This window comes from Mastigoproctus giganteus, chromosome 14 (genome assembly GCF_048544385.1).
Source record: "Mastigoproctus giganteus isolate SK-2022 chromosome 14, ASM4854438v1, whole genome shotgun sequence".
Classification (NCBI taxonomy): domain Eukaryota; kingdom Metazoa; phylum Arthropoda; class Arachnida; order Uropygi; family Thelyphonidae; genus Mastigoproctus; species Mastigoproctus giganteus.
Window position 1 is genome coordinate 99,198,416 of NC_143588.1, and position 22,337 is coordinate 99,220,752.

Here is a 22,337-nt window from a genome sequence, read left to right on the forward strand (position 1 = left end):
ACTGACAGGCCACATCAGTTCCGTGCCAAGCTATTTCAACACCCGAGGCTAGCTAACGAAATGATGCCCCAAGATGATGTCAAATCAGGATCAGAGCAGAGGGTGGGGTGAAAAATAAATTTTCAAGGAGCGATTCAAGCTTGCATGCCTCCTTAAATCTGAGTACGTACTGCATTGCAGTGTAGCTCTATTTGCTGTCCAAAGCATACATTTGAGGGGACCAGTTTCGTTATTTCTTAGATCATCTAAGGAATAACGAAATTTGTTTTTACTGGAATTGAGGAAACTTGCAAAAAAAAAAAAGGAAAAGAGAAAAGTGAAATGGGAAAAAAAAAGCCAGGTGTGCATGCTGAAGATGAATTGTCGAACTTCGATAGAATAAAAATTTCTTCTTTTTCAATAATTGATTGCATTATAATGCAGTTAGATGAAAGATTTGAATCTCTAAAAAAGATAATAGAAGACTAATTTTTTGACTGGCAAAGTGTCCCATTCAATGACAAGTGAAGATTTAGAAACTAAAGCTATTTTATTGTTAGAAAAATGCCCTAAAATTAATCAAGACCAATTTAAAATTAAAATCAAATGCTTTAAACACCAACTAATTGAAATATTAGAAAACAAAAATTCTCACACAATATGTCACTCAGATATTTTAAATGTATTGGGTAAATGGGAGTTACAGAAACATTTCTTACAATGCCAACAACAGTAGCCACTGCCGGAAGGTGTTTTAGCAAGTTAAAACTTGTTAAGAATTATTTGAGACTGACATCAGGGCAAGAACACACATCATACCTATGTCTCCTTTCAATTGAACATGTACTTGCTAGCAAAATAGACTTCGATGGAATCATCACAAATTTTGCTAACACTAAAACAAGAAAATTTAAGCTTTGATATAATTTAATAATTTTACGTTCCTATATAATAACTGTATGTACCTATCCATATAAATCTGATTTTATATATTAATATTGTTCCTCTAGCAGTGTTTCTTCTGTATTTTTTTTATTTTGTTATTAAATAAGAGAAATTTGTTTGTTTTACATTATATATGTATACACATAACCAATGATATTATTTATGCTTCAACTCAATAAAACAATGATAAAAATATTGGATTTCCATATAACTACATTGATTGTTCACAAAAATTCATTAATTAAACAGAAATTTTGATATAAAGAAATATGACGACCTTTTCACACGATTAAAAATAATTGTTAAAAAGATAAAATAAATAAATAAATTTTCTAACATTTTAAAACAATTTATTAATATATCGATAAGCGATTTTTTTCATACAGAAACAACTGTTTTAATAGTACATGATGCGCACAATATTACCACACTTAAGAATTATTATTTTGCAAAATATTTGGCAGCTATCTTTTGTTGTACACTGGATTTTAATGTACATCGATCATTAAAAAATGTCCATATTTGTTTTAACACTAAAATATGTATATGTTCACGAACATTTTCTTCATACTGAAGGCTTCAACGAAATTTCAGAAATTGCCAACATTTCATGTTTAGAAGGTCTAATATCTTCGTTGCCCTTATTTTCTTTTTCTTGTCATCGATATTGTACCTAGTTCTTTAAACTAGTCCTTAAATTTTAATTTTTTTTTGAAAGTGTCCAAAACGTCAGAGTCACTCAAATATTCAACTACTGTGACTGTAAACAGAAATAGGGAAATTCTCTTCCACAAAACAACAGATAACCAGTTGTTGGGTTAAAGGAAACCACTCTTTCCTAAATCTCTGACAGGGTGCTTACAGTAGAAGGTTGACCAAAGCCTAATATTGAATACATCTTGCTCTGCTCACTGGCTAAGGATACACAGATAGTTGACTAGCTCGACTTCTTGGTATGTGGAATAGGTAGTTGGTAGGATAGGTTTTAAGGGTACCACTGAGTTTAAGATGGTAATCTCTTTAGCTCTTAATTTGTGCTAAGCAACAGTACTATTTCCTAAATTAGGATTTCCCAAACTTTTTCAAGTGTGGACCAGTGTTTGTAGATTTTTTTTTTTTCATGGCCCACCTATAGCTATAAATTAATGTATTTTCAATAATTATACACGTAGGTTCAGGAAATAATGACACTACTATTAGGGCATTTAACATATCAGTAATAATGCAATTAGGTGTTCATTAACATCAGTAAATATAAATAAAAGATAGGTAATTAATTCTTTGTTTATTATCAAAAGTTTACATAAAATTGTATTTTTGAGTCTGTTTTTTGGAAAATATTTAATAAGTAGGGTGATGCTGTTTTTCATCACATAGTAATTTTGAATCAGGGGGAAAAGATGTCTACTTGATTCTCAAATCTGGCTCGACATCCAATCTGTTCCGGCATTTCGTTTTTTTAAAAAAAATTAATGTTGAGAATCTGGTTTCACATTTGTAGGTTGTTACAAATGGTATAAGAAATTTCAGTGCTTTTTCTGATAAATGCTTATATTCTTCACAGCAACTTAGCCAAAAATTTATCAATGAAACCTGATTGAAGCAGTTTTTTAATGCTGTGTCACATGACAATTCAATAACAGAATCAATAATCAAAATTCTTCCACATTAAAAGTAAATGTGTTTTGAATCCACATTTTACTGCTGTCAATTGGAGGAAAATATTCTTGAAAGTTTGATTTCACATAAGTAGGATACCTTCATATAAGTCAAATAAGTAGGGTGGGTGTGTGTTATGGGTGTTTAATGGCGCATTTGAGGTGCACTACACCTACGCGCTGGCTGTAGTGCACCTCAAATAAGTAGGGCACATTAATTAACCAATTAAAATCATTAAACCTGTCTTTAAATTCGAATATGGCATCCTTTGCTGATGGAGGATATTGCTCCAAAAACAATAAGTACTCATTCTTCATTTCGATTAGTCAATTCAATACATTCCCTCTTGATAACCATTGAATTTCACTGTGTAATAGAAAATGTTAGCATTAGCATTAGCATTAGTAGAGGCATATGATGCAAGAAAGCAAGCTTATTCAGCATCAGCCAAAAAAAAAAAAAAAAACCCTCTCCCATTTCACCCCTCCGTTCGTTCGAAATACCTGTCCAGTTGAGCTTTAAATTTGTTTAGGCTATCAACTTCAACAACAAGTGATGGAAGTCGGCTCCACCAACCAACCACCCGCTGGCCAAAGGCAAATTTCCGCACATCTATCCGACATCCGTCCTTCCTCAATTTGAATTTATGCCCTCTGAGGTGATTATTCTGAGAAAGATGAAGAATCCCATTGGCATTGAGCATGCTCAAACCATTCAAAGCCTTATACACCTCTATCAGATCACCTCGCTGGTGCCTAGTCTCCAGACTCTGTAATTTGCAAAACTTAAGCCTTTCTTCGTAAGAGCAACCCTTTGTTCCATTTACTAATCTTGTTGCCCTTCTCTGTACCCGTTCCAGCAGCTCTACATCCTTCTTGAAATGAGGCCTCCAGACCTGTATACAGTACTCAAGATGTGGCCTAACCATTGCCTTATACAAGGGAATAATCACCTCCTTATCCCTGCTAGAAAAATTCCTGTATATCATTGACAAGACACCATGAGCTACTCTTGCAGCTCGTCTGCACTGCTCAGAGAACTTCATATCTGCCTGCACAATTACCCCCAGGTCCTTTTCATTCTCCACCACTGTCAGTGTAGTACCGCAGAGTTGATACATTGCTCTGGGGTTACTGTTACCCATATGTAGTACTTTACATTTGTCAATGTTAAACTTCATTTGCCACCTCTCAGCCCATCTGTTCAACCTTTCCAGATCCTGTTGCAGCAGCATAGCATCAGTAGTGTCCTTAACGACCCTGCCAACCTTTGTATCATCTGCAAACTTAGACATTAAACTTGATATCCCATCATCAATATCATTCATAAACACCGAAAACAACAATGGACCCAACACTGAACCTTGAGGAACTCCACTAATAACATTAGTCCACGTTGAGCAGTGTCCATTGATTACCACTCTCTGTCTTCTGCCACTCAACCATCCCCTTATCCATAGCAGCAATTTGCCTCCAATGCCACACTGCTCCAATTTGTGCAGCAGTCTTCCATGTGCAACAGTATCAAAAGCCTTTCTAAGATCCAAATATATAATATCAAAGTTATTCCCTGCATCCAGTTCTTTTGTGACTACATCATAGTATCCAATCAAATTGGTCAGGCAAGACCTGCCCTTAACAAAACCATGCTGCGTCTGAGCTATAACTGAATTCTTGTCTAGATGATCCTGCAGTGCTTCTTTAACCAGTGCCTCCATTAATTTACCTGGAACAGAAGTTAAACTAACAGGTCTATAATTACTTGTGTCAGCCTTTGATCCTCCTTTGTGAATTGGGGTTACATTTGCACATCTCCAGTCTATGGGTACCTCCCCTGAGTCCAAAGAAGCTCTCATAATTATGGCTAGGGGTTTGCATACTTCCTTTGCTGCCTCCTTTAATATAACTGGATAGATCCCATCCACCCCAGGTGCCTTTTTTATGTTTATCCTCAACAATCTCTCCTCCACTTTCCTCTCAGTTATTACAAAATCATCCAGCTCACTGCCAATGTTTACTTTACCTACATCATTCTCCTTCCTGAATAACTCCTCATGCGTGAATGTAGATGCAAAATACTCGTTTAGATTGTTAGCCACCTGAGCAGGATCCTCAACTGTTGAACCATCAATATCCAGTGGACCAATCTGATTCATCCCTTTCCTTCTCGAGTTCAAGTATGTAAAGAACTCCTTTCTGTTTTTCTTTGCATCCTTTGCCAAGGATTTTTCGTAGTCTGCCTTTGCCTGCCTAATCACCTTTGTGACTTGGTTACAGACCAACTTATATCTGTCATAGGCTTCCATGTCACCCATTAATTTGTATGTATCCCATGCATTTTTCTTCTCTGCCACATGTCTCATTAGTCCATCTGACAACCATTTAGGCCTAAACCTTGAACAATATTTCTTAGTTGGTATGTAAAGCCTGGTAGCCACCAAGATTAGTTCCTTGAATGCTTCCCATTTTGAGTTTGCTGTTGGTAACATCATCAGTTGGTCCCACTGTATAGAATTTAAATACTGTCTCAGACCATCATAGTCGCCTTTACGAAAACAAAAACCCTTCCCTTTACCTCTGATGGTAGTTACCTCCTTGAGTAAATCCCACTTCAACACACTGTGATCACTGCCACCTAGTGGTTCATTTATCTGCAGGTTCTTAATACATGAAGAATCACTACTGATAATCAGATCAAGAGTATTGCTCCCTCTTGTTGCCTCACGAACATGCTGATATAGAAAACAATCATCCAATAAATCCACAAAAGCCTTGCTAGTGTGCGAGTGACCAACCCACAAATTCCAGTCAATATCTGGGAAATTAAAATCCCCCATTATAAGACTCTCTGATTTACTGGCCCACTCTATTTCCCTGTACAATATATTATTATACTCATCAGAGTCATTAGGCCTATAGCACACTCCTACTCTCAATTTTGATTTCCCTATGCTTATGTCACACCAAACTTACTCGACACTGCCCTGTCCATCGATGTCAACTGGCTTCACTTCCTTTGACTTTATGTGTTTCTTAATTAATAGCATAACCCCTCCTCCCCTCCTGTCCTGTCTATCCTTTCTATATACATTGTATTCCCCAAATTCCAGTTCCGCATTACTTATATCTGTGTGACACCACGTCTCTGATATCCCAACAATATCTGCCTTTGATGTTTTGAGCAATACCTCAAATTCATCAAATTTATTTACCAAACTCCTAGCATTGGTGTACACGCAGGTATACATGCACCTGTTTCTATTCTTAGCTACCCTAACACAACCCATGTGTTTACTTGTAACGCAATGACTACCAGCAGTCTCTGAAATATCCTGCATCTTGTTTTTCAGACTTCTGCTCATTTGAATAGAAGCAGTGCAAGAATCACTTCCACCTCTGCCAGTGGCTACTGTTAATCTATTAGTCCTTGTATCCCCCCCAACTAGCAGTTTTCCGACCCACCTAACACTGCCTCGACAGCATCAGCAAAAATTCTTGCACCCTTTCTATTTAAGTGTATCCCATCCCTGTAGAAGCAATCTCTCCTGTTAACAAGTACAGTCCAGGCTGAAAAAAATTCTACCCCTTGAGCCTTGCACAATCCCTCCAGGGCCGAATTGATCGACAAGGCTCTCATCATATACTCCCTCCTATCGTGTCTGGGCAGAATTGCAGACACTTTCAAGTTCAACCCTAATTCACGGCTTTTTTTCAACAGTGACCTGTACTTGCTAAGTAATTCCGCCGGTCTCCTACTCTTAATGTTCATAATTGCTTCCTAATTCTTTGCATAAAGCAGTAAAGATTCTGGAATTCAAGGAACGGGCTTTTATATAGTTAACAAATTTGACACATTCTTGAATAGCTGTATTCAAAACCAAAGGCATTTTTTTTTTTACAGCTAATACTCTGTGAATCCTACAGTGCACCCATTCACAATCTGGAGCCACCTCTTTGACCCTCAGAAAACGTCCCATACAGGAACCTGCCATTGACTGGGCACCATCGCAGCTCAATCCAACGCATTTGTTCCAATCAATTCCACTTTGAGTTATATAATTATTGATTAATTTAATTTAAATTGTTCTCAGACGTTGTTCTCATTGGTAGGGGTTTACAAAACAAAAAATCTTCACTGACAGTGAAGATTTTTGAATGCACTTTATGAGAGTTTCTTCAATATTATATGCCATTTCCACAATTCTATGCTTTACCATATTATTTGATAAGGAGAGTAAATGCAGCTGATTTTCTTTCTTTTTATAAATGTGAGATGTAATTACTTTTAGTGCCAGAAGTATTATTAACTTTTCACCAATAGTATGAGGGTATCCTGTCCCGGCTATTAGTTTTGAAATTTCTTATGAAGCCATAACCAAGTCGTCATTGCAACATCTCATGGAACCCGTCTTTACAAAACTTTTTCTAGATGAAATATATTCATTTTACTTATTAATGAAAAATTCCTTTGGCTTATTTGAGTATTCTGGATACACACGATCTAGGTGCCGTTTGAGTTTCGACGGTTGCATGCATTCATTTGACAATGTAGTAGTAGTAGTAGTAGTGGAATGTGATGCAAGAAAGCAACTGTATGAGCTTATGCAGCATCAGCCAAAAAAAATAAAATAAAAAAATAATAAAATAAAAAAATCACACCATTCCCTCCAAATGCCTTCCAGTTCCTCCTTAAATTTATTTAACCTGTCAGCTTCCACAACGACAGATAGAAGTTTGTTCCAGCAATTAACCACCCGCTGGCTAAAGGCAAATTTCCGCACATCTATTCTACATCTGTCTTTTCTTAATTTGAATTTATGCTCCCTTAGGTTCATAATCTGAACAAGTGGAAGGATCCCATCAGAATTCAGCGTGCTCAACCCATTCAAGGCCTTTCACGTTTCAAAAATAATGCACGATCTAGGTGCTGTTTGAGTTTTGACGGTTGTATGCATTCATTTGACAACGTTTCAAAAATAACGCGCATGTGGTTATTGCAGATAAAACCAAATTTTAAATAATCTTCATAATACTGCCTTGTCTAAGAGGTTTTGGATTTCTTTTCCATGGTGTCAGTCTGCCCATTGCCATGAGGTTTATTAATATTATTTCCATTATCTCTACTTATGCTAGGCTGCACATCACTTGACTTGCTAGGTGGACATTTCTTCAGCCACTTATCCATATTAAAAATGACAGGATGTTTATATAAATATTTATTTTAAAAAAATGTGTAATACATAGTATTAAGGCTGCCGCAGCCAAGTAGCCAGGCATGTGGGTGCATAGATACACGTGCCTTGAGTGACCCAAGTTCAAGCCCGTGACTGCTGAATATGGTGCTGTTTCTTGTATTCTTTCTACCTTGTGAACTCCTCTGACTGTGTGGTCATCCCGGAGTATAAACAGAAAATTTATTTTATTATTAAATTTATCACTTCATAGGCGACAGCGACGAAAAGGAATATGGCACAACAATAGGCACTTGTCGTGTTCTCACTGACTGTTGATGGCTGCAGCATGGTTTGTAAGTTAGAGATGGCACAGGCCACAGAGTAGTAACCATCTTACTACCATCTATCCATCCAGTAACCATCTATCTCTATGTCACAGGCAGTCCGTCACCTCAGACGCAAGATGTACACATGTGTGCTAAATTACATGGCATAATAAAATTGATGAGTGCATCAACTACTGTTTTTTTTTTTTGTTAAGAGCAGAGTCTGGAGGATCATAGATATAAATTTAATAAATTATGAAAGCATTAAATTTATTTTTAGTATAACTGGGGTTTTGGTATGTTATTATTACATTTTGATTTTTTCAGGAAATTTTCTTATAGTTTTATGTAGGTATATTTCAGATAAGTTGTTCGCGGACCACACTTTGGGGAACCCTGTTAACAATTTGTAGGCCAGAGGTGCGAACAGTGAGTACCCAGTTAAGTCTCTCGTAATCCATTCATTATTATGAAAATTTTCCTTCATTCTACGGATGAGCGCATCAATTTTAAATCTATTTTAAATGTAATTACCAAGGGGAATTCGAAAAGTTCGCTGAACAGAGGCCCAACTGTACTTATTATTTATTATGATCTTACCAATTATCGGAAAAAAGGCGCGTAGCCACGAATTTGACAAGGGCACTAAAAACCTAGTTATGCCTCTGCATGAATGTGTACATGCCTGCACATATACAATATACTGGCATAATATGGCTTAAGATACTGATGTGCTATAACATAAAACTAACAACTTTCCTAGATATGGAATTAGGTTCTATTCTTCCTGCAAGGCCCATCTTAACTAAATAATTCATAGTATATCTGATTGATGCAAGTTCATAAGCTGTTTCAATGAATTCAAAGATACTTGGTAAGATTCAAGTTTGCTCCCCCCCCCAAAAAAAGACTAGCAGATCCTGAAACAAAAAGAGACCTTGTAACAGAAAAGGGAAAGTAAATTAGCCCAAAACTATTAGTGTGTTAGTTGGCAACAGTAATCAAGTAATCATGTTACAGGAATAACCCCTAAAATTGAATAAGACATTGAAATCTTTAGGGTAAAGTACTAAACCATAGTGGGATGGGGGGGGAGGAAGATACATTTTTGTTTGTTTGTTTTTTTTTTTTTTTTACTTCAGAAAAGTTACATTATAAGCATAGGTTTGGGATACTTATTTTTCTTTAATTTTTTTTCTTTTTTTTTTTTTTTTTACATTGCTGATTATTTGTTTGTTAATTTCCTCATCAGAAAGAAAAAAAATTCACTCCCTTAAAAGCACAGTGCAGTAGTGAAGCAACTCATATCAGTAGCATTACAATATAAAATAGCAATGCTTTTATGGAAAAGACCTTTGTATTTTTCTTTGTGCGCTTTCATTTGCACAAAAGCTTATTCATTTATTTTGCAACCTATTGAACAGTGGTGTGTACTGAGGTAACTATGGTAGCAGGCCAGTTAATATCACTGGAAATGGAATAAGATATTTTTAGACAGGTGGCCATTTCTTTGTGACAACAGTGGCATTTTAAGGGCAGCATAGCATTTATTAGTACTATGTATAACACGAGTTTTTTCCAAGAACGTGAATTTGTTTTGAAATATTACTTTGCATCCAAAATAAACATTTTTCTCACATAAAATGTGTTTACGCTGAGTTGTTTTTGTATTAGCAACACCCCTTGTGTAGGAATAGACTGGTCTGTGATTCTGGTGAAGGTTTAAAGTTGAGAATGACTGATATTGTAATGTGGACGTGTGGCAATCAGTTTTTTGAGTGCCTGCAAGGAAGAATGGGTCAGTGTCAAGATCTTTGACTTCAAACACGGAATTATTGTAGAGATAAGACATGCAAGTGCTAGTATCTTGACAGCAGCCAACATGGTTAAGTGCTCCTGTTGTGTGACATCATGAGTTTACCATGACTGGCTCAACAGGGGTTAGACAACCAGCCAAAGGCCATGTGGTCGATGCTTGTGGTAAGCATCATGTATCTCATCTTATGACACAGCAGTAATGCAGCAAAGTGGCCCAGCTGACCACCCAGTATAATGTAGGAATAGTGAGACCAATGTCTACATGGACTATGCACTAGACTTTAGCTTGTAGGCTGTGGCAGTCAGTGGCTGTCACAGCCTAATACTGAAATATTACTTTGCATCCAAATCGTTTTTGTAGTAAAAGAGACAGACATTCGTTAACAAGTTTGTATCAAAAAACATAAAGTAAAACACTGAGAGCTGTATTTGTGTCATTGACAAGCATATTTTTCATACAGTTGCATCAAATACACTAAACAGTGAATGCATTAATATCAGGGAAAAAGAATACCATGTTATTTTGGAATTTTACTTTGCATCCAAATAATTTTTTCATTGCCAAGAGACATTTATTAATAAATATCCAAACAAGTTTGTATTAAATAAGCCTACATGAGTAAGGTGACTCCTTGTAAGTTTACGGGAGTCTTCTTACTCGTGTAGATGTGTATAGCTCTATACGTTAGATACTATTCATCACATTGTGCAGTGTTTTTGTCAAACAAGTAGCATAAATAATAGTAAACATGAATGGAAATTAGTGGATGTTGAAGAGTAGGTTTTAAAGTTACCTACAGTTTTAAACTGTAGGTTGTTGTTTGATATTGCACATAAAATCAAGAAAAAGTAGAAGATGCACACAAGTAAAGTTCAGGTTTCAGGAGCTCAAACTAAATGGAGCAATTGGGATTGTGCTTAACCAGAGATAAATGCAATCTTGGCAACTTATTTTTCTTAGTGAAGCTTGTTGTCATTTGGATATCCATGTTCATAGTTAAATAAGCAAGTATGGTGCATGGGGAAAATCCTAATACGAAATTAGAAAGACCTTTGCACTCACAAAAGATTGTTGTGCTTTCTCACATAAGAGGTTTAGAGGGCCAATTTTCTTTAATGAGGCAGTAGCTGTTGTAGCAGGGCATTGTTTGGTAGTTTATTTGTATGTTTAAAGTGGATGAATGATAAAGCAGGACAGATTTATTATATACACCACTTGCATCTCAGTTGAATCTACGCTAAGTTCTCTGATGATTGCCTTATTTCACTGGATTTATGGCCTGCCCCAGTTGCTTTTAAACTAATAAGATTACATGCTTTTAAAGCATGTAAACTTATTAGTTTTATCATGTGTTCTATAAAGTTATAATCTTAATTGATAAGGAGATAACTATATTTACTTTTCACTTCTATTAATCACAGAAAGAGGAAAAAATGTTTAATTTAAGAAAAAAAAAAAAAATTGAATGTGCCTTAATTGTAACAGATCGTACATTAACTAACTACTTTTATTTTCACATACACATCTTTAATTAAATTGTAGTTGTAAGTTGGCTTTCCTCTTATATAAACTGATATTATGGAAACTTTTTTTTTTTTTAAGTTTCTTTTCTGTTTAAATATCATGCATTACTTTTCTTAATGATTTATTTTAAAAATTCTTCTATTTGTACAATGTTTTGAGACGTACTACTGTAAAGAATAGGAAGTAATTAAAATTTTTTTTTTAATCCAGTAGCAGCACTTGTAATCATTTAATGTTTTTATCATTCAATATGGCAGTAATAATAATAAATACATCATTGATGTTGCCATAATATTGATAAATTAGAGCAAATTTATGAGATTCTAAGTGTCTTACTACCTATAATGTTACAGGTAGTATGATGTCTCTCCAATATTAGATTTACTAAGACAAATTTTTAATTATTTGTCATGGTGTAGTGTTTGTTTATACATTATTTCATTTAATTTTGTTAACTAGTTCAAGACATTGCAATGAAATAGCTATATATAGTGAAGTGGCCAATTGCAGTTCCACATCTGAAGAGAACATTAAATGCTACCATTCTTTATTCATATTAAATGGAATATCAACAAATTTTAAATAATGATAAGTAACATTAAAATAAATTATCTTAGTGAAACAATCTTGTTCATAAGTAGGAAGCTTCTGCCCTTTAGTCATTTTATTCTGCTTTGGCAAAATAACCATCACAGTTTAAGTTTAGGAATAATATATTGATTAGTTAAGGAGCCAAGCTCAAATACAGTAAGCCCTGGTTAGAGTGATCACTGGTTATTAGAATCAGCCGCTTTAGAGAATCAAATTTCTAAGAACCAATTCAAATCAATAAAATGCACTACACTTTCATCATTTATTAGAATCACATCTTCTGTTATAAGAATCAATTTTGAATGCCTCTGTGATATTTTTATAAAGCACATTTCTGGAGGTTGCATTTCTTAAAACAATAAAAACAATTTATGGTTTTTGGTTTATTGGGCCTTTTTTGTTTGTACAGTCTGTTATAAACAGCTAGTTGCTACAGCTTTAGCAGAAGAAATTGCCCAGTCTGTTAGTGATAATTTCACCAAGGAGAAGAAAAATGAAGATGAATCTGAACAAATTCCCGTTACAAAATGGCAAACTCATGAAGCTATAGCCGTCCCGAGGAGAGCGTTGGAAGAAACTGGTGCAAGTGATCGTGAATATAGACTGTTATATAATATTGAAAAATCTATAAATAGACTTCGTAATGATAATTTAGAGCAATCTAAAATAAGTGACTATTTAAAATTATAATCTTATTACAAAGTGTTATGTTTAATATGTGTATTAATTAAGCTTTGTACGTAAGTATAAATTTATTTTTATTTTGCTAACCTGTGGATATTCTTCTGAATTTCGTGCATCATTTAATTGGTTATAAAGTGTAAATTTCTGCTTTATATCTTTATTTTTATAGCCTACAGATAATATTTGTCCATTTTCACTTATTACAATCATCATTTATTAGAATCAAAATTCAATTTGCAAATGTGATCACTATAATCGGCACTTACTGTATTTGAAATCCCAATCTGGGCTTCTGATTTTTCAGTCTTGCAAAATTTAAGCACCTAGTTTTCTTTTATTGGGGGGGGAATGTTAACTTTTACCTGTGTGTGTGTATATATATATATAAATGAGTGCTGCATTATCAAGTTGAGAGATTTCTTATTTTATATTTGTAATTATGCAGGCAATGTTCTCTAATATAGTTGATATGATAGAAGGAGGAGAGAAACCAGCTACTAGAAATAAATTAGGCTGTAGTAGAGAACAGCTAGAAGCTGTTCAAAGGCTACGTTGGGCAAAGAATGACTATGAAAAACTGGGATTGAAAGCAGGAGCATCGAGGTAAGTAATGAAGTCAGAAATGCAGTCTGAACATTTTCAAATTAGCTAATAAAGCTTCAGTGTCATATTCTCTTTAACTAATGACACAACTGAAAACCTGATATTAAGAATGTAGTTAACCTTTTGTAGTTGGTTTAGTCTTAGTTGCAATTATATAAGTCATTACCGACCACACACAAGCTTTTATTAGCACAATATTATAAATTGTAACTTAGTAAGTAAAAAATATTTTTCAGGGAGGAAATAAATCGTGCATACCGCCGACTTGCTGTTCTTCTACATCCTGATAAAAGTGCTGCTCCTGGAAGTGAAGATGCATTTAGAACCCTTGTGACCACTAGATTATTATTATTGGCATATGCAAAGGTTTAATATTCACTGAAATTAGATCCATTTATTTTTTTTTTTTTTTATTTGGTTGTGAAAAATTTTGCTCCTATAGATTTTATGAGTAGGATTTTTCAGTAAAGTGCATTTAGGTTAAGCTTTAACAGAATAATAGGTACAAGAAGGAAGAAAGCCTAAAATTTTAAATTTGTAAATTGATGAAGATACAGAACTCATTAGATACGAGATCTACCAACTTGGTGTGACTAGTCAAACTTAGCTGTACATATGTTACGTAATTACGTATTTTATTTTCAGTTAGGGTATATGAGCATTTAATGTAAATAACTACTTAACATATTTATATTAATGTCTGAAATGTTCAGGCTAAGATTATTAGTTAGCTATTTCAAAAAATATTTTTGTAACATTTACTATATGTGAAACTCAGAGAGCATAAAATTAGGTTATTTTCTTCATAGGTTCATAAATTGCCTGATCTAAGAAGATACTTAATATCTTAAGAATTCTTTCTCCCCTTATAAATTAGAATGTCTGTTCGTGTACAACAAACTGACATAATGAATAACATTATCTGTATACACACCGGTATGCAATTATTTGGCTAAATCCCACCTTTAAATTGATAACTGATGAATGTCAGCTTTTTCAATAGAATCAAAGTGCATTTTAACCTGTCAGCAAATTGGGCATAAAAAATAAAATTAAATTAAAATTATATATATAAATAACACACACTTCGTGACCAGAGTATTCAGGCACTACTCCACAAATTGTGAATTGTGGCAGAAGTCCCCCACATATGCATATCAGCACAGACATGCTGATATAATTATGCAGCAATAGTATGTAACCTAAGACAGTATGGGTTGTGGATCAGAAATTACCCTCAGTGTGGGATGGTGGTTGGATGCCACATCAGTAATCTTTCTATGCACGGAACTCTTAACTCAATCTGAGTCTCCCAAAATCCATTGATAGAGGCTATCAAGGATGGAAGATTATGTATTAAGTCTGGACAGCCACACACAAACTAACTGAACATCTTCTGTGTAAAACATCACAGGGCAGATACAGAAGGCCAGAGGAATAGTTGTCTGTAGGAAACTGCATAGCCTTGCACTAAAATGGTAGGGTAGCAATGCATAATGCCGGTCATCAAATGCAAATTGGCATTTGAAGTATTGTTCCTGATGCTCTGACTCTAGAATAGTGGCAAAAGATACTATGTGTGCTGAATCTTAATGTTTCATTACAGAGGACATATGGATGTGGAGATCAGGAAGAGCACTTCCTTTCAGATTATCCTCTCAACCATGAAGTTTGGTGGAGGCTGTCTGATAGTGTGGGCTATCCAAGTGTACCTTCTTCAGTTCTTTATCAATGCTGTCTAGATAGTCTGAAGTTGGAGTTAATCCAAATCTGATAAGTTAATCCTGATAATTTCACATGTTTTTTTCTTTTCCTTTATCGTGAAATTATTTTTACTGTATATTCCACATACTGTAATGTCACCTTTTTCTCTCTGAAGGAAATACTACTCTTGTACAGTATTAGGTATAATAAGTTACAATATACAAATGGTGTGTATATATATATATATATATAGGGCTTGAAATTGTGCTGACTCACCAGTCAGCCAGATATCAGACTAGTCATTTGTCAGCCTGGGTAGGGAGAGTATCATGGTACTTGTTCAGTTCCAGACCTGGTTAGTTTTTACCCTGTGTAACTACCAATGCTGAAACAAATATGCCAATTTCTTATATATTAGTTTGTTTATCAGTAATACATATCGTTAGGATTTTAAGAATAGATACTGTTTTATTTTCAGTACATAAGAGTACAAGTATGAACATCTATTCATGCAAATTAATCCAGAATAACACAAAATATTATGCCATGTACAGCACTCTCTTTATAAAGAAAAAATACACAAATAAATCCATTTTCATTTCCTCTTAGATATGATCACACCACTTTCAGAGCCATAATGTTTGTTCTTGAACAAATGTTATGGCTTAACGTTTGTTCTTGTCTAACAGTTTTTGCACTGAAATACCACTTGTCTGTGGCCTTCTGAGGTTTAAATTGTTACAGGGGTGGTCCATTTAGATTGATCATCATAAAATCATCCAAACTTTCACTTCCTAGAGATGACCTGAATTTATTTTTTCCTTCAAAAAATTCCTTCAAAGCCAAACGTTTAGAACACACTTTGAACTCATGCCACTTTCTCATTTATGTTGATCTCTTCTCTGTCAATGACCTGTGTAGGGCCTTACAGAGAGAGATATCAGAGTTATTTCATGATTCCCAAAAATTTCTAAGGAAGTTTTCGGCCAATGAATGTATCAAATACTGACATAGCTATCAGTATATCATATGTGACTGTGTTCAAAAATTGTTCATTTATGGCCTCTGTCCATTATTTTATTTCTATCTGTTTTAAATTTATCATGTACTTTTACAATTTCAGCCAGCTACATATCATTATACAACCCATTCAGAGATGTTGAATTTACAAATTGATCTTCCATGGGCCCTACATTGTTGTTTTTTTTTTTTTTTTTGATTTGGTAGTTGTTAGCGCATCGGCTTCTGTGGCCATATTGCACCTCCCAAGGTTTTTGCAGTACTTTGATCCAAGCCCGAGGCGGGAATCAAACCCGCGACCTTTGGGTTGCCGGGCAGGTACTTTACCCACTCGGCTAGCCCGGTTGGCAACTACATTGTTTTTGAGTTCTTTAAGACTAGCCAGTGTCTTATTAACCTGAACCTGCACTTGGTTTATTAGTAACTCAGACTTCTGAAAAACCAAAGAGAGCTTCTTTAATGGCAACAAAAAGTCATGCAGAAAGTGCAAGCTTCTAAGGAATCTGTAATTTTTCAGTGTCTTCAACATGCTTTTCACTTTTGTGCTGTCATTTTCCTTGCCATAACTCAAGCTTTCGAGATGTGATACTACAAGTCTCCAGTTTTGAATGCCAGCTTTAATGGTTCCCACTTTGTTGGTTACCCAACATACATGTGTGTAACTTCAGCAGTTTTGTCGATTATAATTCTTCAGTTTCTGCTAACTGCTTTTTTTTACTAGATCTGTTATAGAAACTGAAAATTGCAGTAAGGCAGTGTTCAATTTTCCCACTGTGACATGTTCTACACAATCTGATTTTCTTTACCAAACCATTAACACCTCCAATAATGGAAGGTGCTACATCTGTTGCTTGTCCAACAAGATATTTTTCTTTTCCCCAATCCAAGTTTACTTTCTTCAGATCTTTGTCAATGCTGTCTAGGTAGCCTGAAGCAGTACTATTTTCCAAAGAAGCAATAGCCAAGAATGGCTCTTTGTTACTGCCATCATTTATGTAACTTACATAAATTATACATTATTCTGTTTCTGACCTACCAGTTGAGCCCTCTAACAAAATAGAAATGAATTCTGATGCTCTGATATCAGCAACAATATTTTCCTTTACATAATAGTCTGTGTAGTGAATGAATTCTTTACACTGATTGTTGTTTGTGTATTCATCCAAAACCTCAACATTGAGTTTCTTTGCTAATTCAACAAGGATTTTCATGTCATTGAGTCTTGTTTTTGGCAATGTAGTATGATATGTAAAACATATTTCCAAGTTAGCAAATATTTTCTCATCCATCTTTTTAACAAACTTTGCAATTGCACTATTAAAATGTCCACTATTAATGGTTTAAGTTCTGCATATTTCATCATCGGTTATGAAATAAGGCAATTACCACTGTCAGTTAAGCATTTATTTTAGGTTGCCATGTTGCGATTTGCAGCTACTCTGTGGTACACCAAGTGCTAACTATAAAATGATGCATGCGTATGATATCCTTTTATTGATTGTATTCCATTAGGACAAAACCAGTAAGATAATCGATAAAACATGCATTTTTAATGACTGGAATTTCCCAGTAGGTGCAATAAGTAAAGTAAAAATACAAAATATAAAGATGCCATAGAATTGGCATTACATAAATAAAACTGATGGTTAAACCAAAACTCCTCTTCTGATTTTTTCAACTAAAGATTCTCACTCTTCAAAGATGAGCACTTTTTTCAAGCCCTATATATATATAGGCTGACTTTGGGTGGTTATATCATAGATTTAAAAAAAAAGAATAACAATAATTAAAAAATAATAAATTATATATATATATATTTTTTTAAAACTACGTTATGACCATCCAAAGTCAGCAATGAATAGCTCCTGAGAATGCTGCATTTGAGAGGTTCGATTGTGTATAAATAAAAATTTCAATACTTTTCAAAGATGCATTTTTTGACCTCCATTGAAGTTCAGTAACTGGGCATAGAGCCACAAGTAGAAATGGCCTCGGGTAGTTATCACACTCCATGGCTTCGCTATTATAGATAGATAACTTCATAATTGAAGTGCAACTTTTGAAGTGAGGCTCCTTTAGGTATGCTCCAGGCAATTTTCACATGGGAGTAACTTGCTTTCATGGATTGACAAAAATCGCAATGAAAATGCAACACAGCAAACTAATCCATCAATAAATGCATTACAGGCGCTCTGAACAGCCAACTATCATACTAGGTGGAATGCACCAGTTCTCGTCCAATCACCGAAGTTAAGCAGTGTTAGGCCTACTTAGTCATTGGCAGGGTGACCACCTGGGAATACCCGGTGTCGTTGACTTTTTGCTTTCCTTTCTTTTTAATTGGTAAGGTAATGAAGTGTAAATCTGTGCTTTATATCTTTACTTTTACAGCCTGTGAATAATATTCCTCCTATTTTTGCGTATTAGAATTGCCGTTAATAGAATTAAAATTCAATTTGTAAACGTGATCATGCAGTACTTATTACATGTTGTATAGTGAACGGTAATTTGTTATGGACTGTCCATTGTAAAGTGATTTGATCATACAATGAACTAATTGTAAAGAGGGGTCCACTGTAGTGAGTGTTGTAAGGCATATAGAGTACATATAAGTGCAGTGCATCCACATATTAACAAAAATCTGCCAAGAAAATGCAACACAAAATGATTCACCCCCCTCCACCATTGTATATATAGGCACGAGCGATGCATGACCCAATCCGTACCCCTACCAATTGCGTCATGCTATTTTTGAAGTGAAACTTCTTTAGGCATGCTCCAGGCAGTTTTCGCATGGTAGTAACTTTTTTTTTAGCATTAGTAAAAGCACATGATACAAGAAAGCAAGCTTATATAGCATCAGCCAAAAAAAAAAAAAAAAAAAAAAAAAACCCTTCTCATTTCACCCAACCACTTGCTCCAAATGTTTGTTTAGTTCTGCCTTGAATCGATTTAAGCTATTAACTTCTATGACAGATGGAAGTTTGTTCCACTGGCTAAAAGCAAACGTCTGCACATCTATCCTACAACTGTCTTTCCTTAATTTGAATTAATGCCCTCTCGAGCGATTATTCTGAGAAAGAGGAAGAATCCCATCAGCATTGAGCACACTCAAAACTATTCATGGTTTTATACACCTAAATCAGATCACCTCGCAGGTGCCTAGTTGGAGACACTGTAATTTGCAAAACTTAAGCCTTTCTTCATAAGAGCAATCCTTCGTAACAGCACCGAACCGGGGGGGGGGGGACCCACTAATAATATTAGTACACGAAGAGCAGTGTCCATTGGTTATCACTCTGTCTTCTCCCACTCACCCATCCCTTTATCCATAGCAGCAATTTGCCTCCAGTGCCACACTGCTCCAATTTGTGCAGCAGTCTTCCACGTGCAACAGTATCAAAAGCCTTTCTACGATCCAAATATATGATAACAAAATTATTCTTTGCATCCAGTTCCTTTGTGACCATATCATAGTATCCAATCAAATTCGTCAGACAAGGCTTCCCCTTAACAAACCCATGCTGTGTTCGAGCTATAACTCAAGTCTTGTCTAGATGAACCTGCAGTACTTCTTTGACCAGTTTCTCCATTAATTTCCCTAGTACAGAAAAACTAACAGGTCGGTAATTACTTGTGTCGCCCTTTGATCCTCCTTTGCAAATTGGGGTCACATTTGCACATCCCCAGTCCATGGGTACATCCCCTGAGTCCAAGGAAGCTCTCTTAATTATGGCTAAGGGTTTGCTTACTTCCTTTGCTGCCTCCTTTAATATAACTGGATAGATCCTATCCAGCCCAGGTGCCTTTCTTATGTTTATCTTCAACAATTTCTCCTCCACTTTGCTCTAGGTTATTACAAAATCATCTAGCTCACTGCCAAAGTTTAATTCACCTCTGCCATATTCCCCTCCCTGAATAACTCCTCATGTGTGAATGTAGATGCAAAGTATTCATTTAGTTTCTTAGCTACCTGAGCAGGATCATCAACAGTTGAACGATTGTTATCAAGTGGACCGATCTGATTCATCCTCTTCCTTCTAGAGTTTACATTATTAAAGAACTCTTTGCTGTTTTTCTTTGCATCCCTCGCCAAAGATTTCTCGTAATCTGCCTTTGCCTGCCTAACCTCCTTTGTGACTTGGTTACAGACCAGCTTATATCTATCGTAGGCTTCTGTGTCACCTGTTAATTTATATGTATCCCATGCATTTTTCTTCTCTGCCACATGTCTCATTAGTTCATCTGACATCCATTTAGGCCTAAACCTTAAACAATATTTCTTAGTTTGTATGAAAAGCCTAGTAGCTTCCAAGATTCTTTGAATGCTTCCCATTTTGAATTTGCTGTTGGTCCCACCATATAGAATTTAAATACTGTCTCAGACCACTGTAGTAACTTGCATCCATGGATCAACAAAGGTTGCCACGAAAATGCGACATGAAATAATTCATTGCTCCCCACCATTGTACATAGCAGCAACACTTGATGCAATCAGTACCCCTACAGCACTGTACTTAGCAGCAATGGATGATGCAATCAGTACTCCTACAGCATGGCTACGGTGTAACTTCACGTGTTGCATTTACGTTTTAAATCACTATATCTCATCTAGCAGTCTGATTTTAAAAAAATTTAAAAACCAAACTATTCTTTTGTCATTTTCTACCATATTTCATAAAAAATTTCGACAGAAAAAAAAAATTTATAATTCAACGTGCAGAAGACTAATACCGAGTTTGCAAGGCATATAGAACACCTATACGTGCAATGCGACCACTGAAGCCACTTCCATTGAGTACAAAGGAGAGAAAATTAGCTAATTTGACAGCAGAAGAAATTAACTTATAAACTAATTGTAAAATATTAAACCACTGTAATGTTGAAATAATAAACGTTTCAAAAGATTCTAAAGAAGTTTTGCTTAACTTCTGCTGTGTGCTCGGTGCATAATTTTTTTGTCAACAGGCATAGGTCATTTGCAGCGATGAAAGCAAAACCATAGAGGTTGTTGAAATCTTGTTAGTAGTGAAACACTAAACTTTGCTATAAGAAAAATATAATTTTCTTTTTGACGTTTGTTATTAAAGATGGTATGTCTATGCCTGTCCATTATATTTGAAAATTGTTTTACAAATTGATTAGAAGAGTGAAAGAATGTGTATAGTTAAAAAAAAAATCAAATTTTTAACTATATATTTTTATAATAGTCAATGTTAACCATTAAAAGCATTGATTCTGAAATAATCACACCTGGCAGCAGTATAAGCTTCTGAAGAGTGGGCACATGAAAGTTGTTAGCACTTATGAAGTAATAAAAATTGTCATTATGATATTTTAATGTTATAGGGCAAAGCATCAGTTACAAGGGAAAAAAAAAAAAAAAACTCAACCACACACACATAATATATGAGCATCTTAAAGTGGGTGTATCCTATACTCAATACTCGCCAGTTATAGTAACTCATACAAGAAACTCATTTGAACATAATTTAAAATAATTTCCAGAATTGTGTATAATTGCCTTTATTTGTAAATTATTATTATTAATAGCCATATGGTGCAAGGAAGCCTGAGGCTTATGCTGCACCGGGGGGGGGGGGATTTCAGAGTTACACTGAGAGAGAGAGAGAGAGAGAGAGAGAGAGTCAAAAGTAGAAGAGAATCACCAAGAAAGAGAAGAATAATGATATCCAGCTTAGGACCCGGGGTGTGCCAAGCCCATACTCACCAGATGTGAGCCCCCGGCTCTGCAGAACTAAAAATTTTAGTTCTGCAGATGAATGCCCTAGTTATATATTTATTATTTACAGATTTTTTAAATAATGAATATAATTAATAAAACTGTTTATTAGATATAAAGGATGGTTATAATTAACTCTTTTAGGAGTATGCAAATTTAAGTCTGACTTAAATTTCCAAGGTTATTTAATATATAATTCAAATATATACTTTAAAACTTTCCATGTGCTGTCACCTCATTTGTTTTTGAATAATAGCGGACACTTTTCAAAATCATGACTGATGGAAATCAGTCTGACTAATGGTGGTCACTCTTGAAAATCATGACATTGTTGTTCAATGGAGGCAATAAGAAAGCCAAAAATTCTGTGGAATTCAGATTGAAATTGAATTAAATGATGAATAAATACAGAGGATATTACTGCAATAAAAAATAAGCATTTATGATTATGTTATGAATATTTTATTATTTGGCTGAGACAGTACAAATATCCAGACCACAAGCTCAAATCTCCCAAAAGAAAAATGGTCCAACTATGAAATTTGCTGTTTCCCTGGCCTCGTGTTG

General features: G+C 35.0%; 1 protein-coding gene across 1 annotated transcript in view; it reads left to right on the forward strand.

The window, feature by feature from the left end:
- Window positions 1-13,675, forward strand: part of LOC150075429 (dnaJ homolog subfamily C member 27-like) — a 56,478-nt gene extending 42,803 nt beyond the window's left edge. The window contains exons 6-7 of the mRNA XM_090388485.1: window positions 13,146-13,303; window positions 13,540-13,675. Of these exons, the coding sequence (XP_090244611.1) occupies window positions 13,146-13,303; window positions 13,540-13,675 (294 nt within the window). The remainder of the gene's footprint in view (window positions 1-13,145; window positions 13,304-13,539) is intronic.
- Window positions 13,676-22,337: the final 8,662 nt, after the last annotated feature.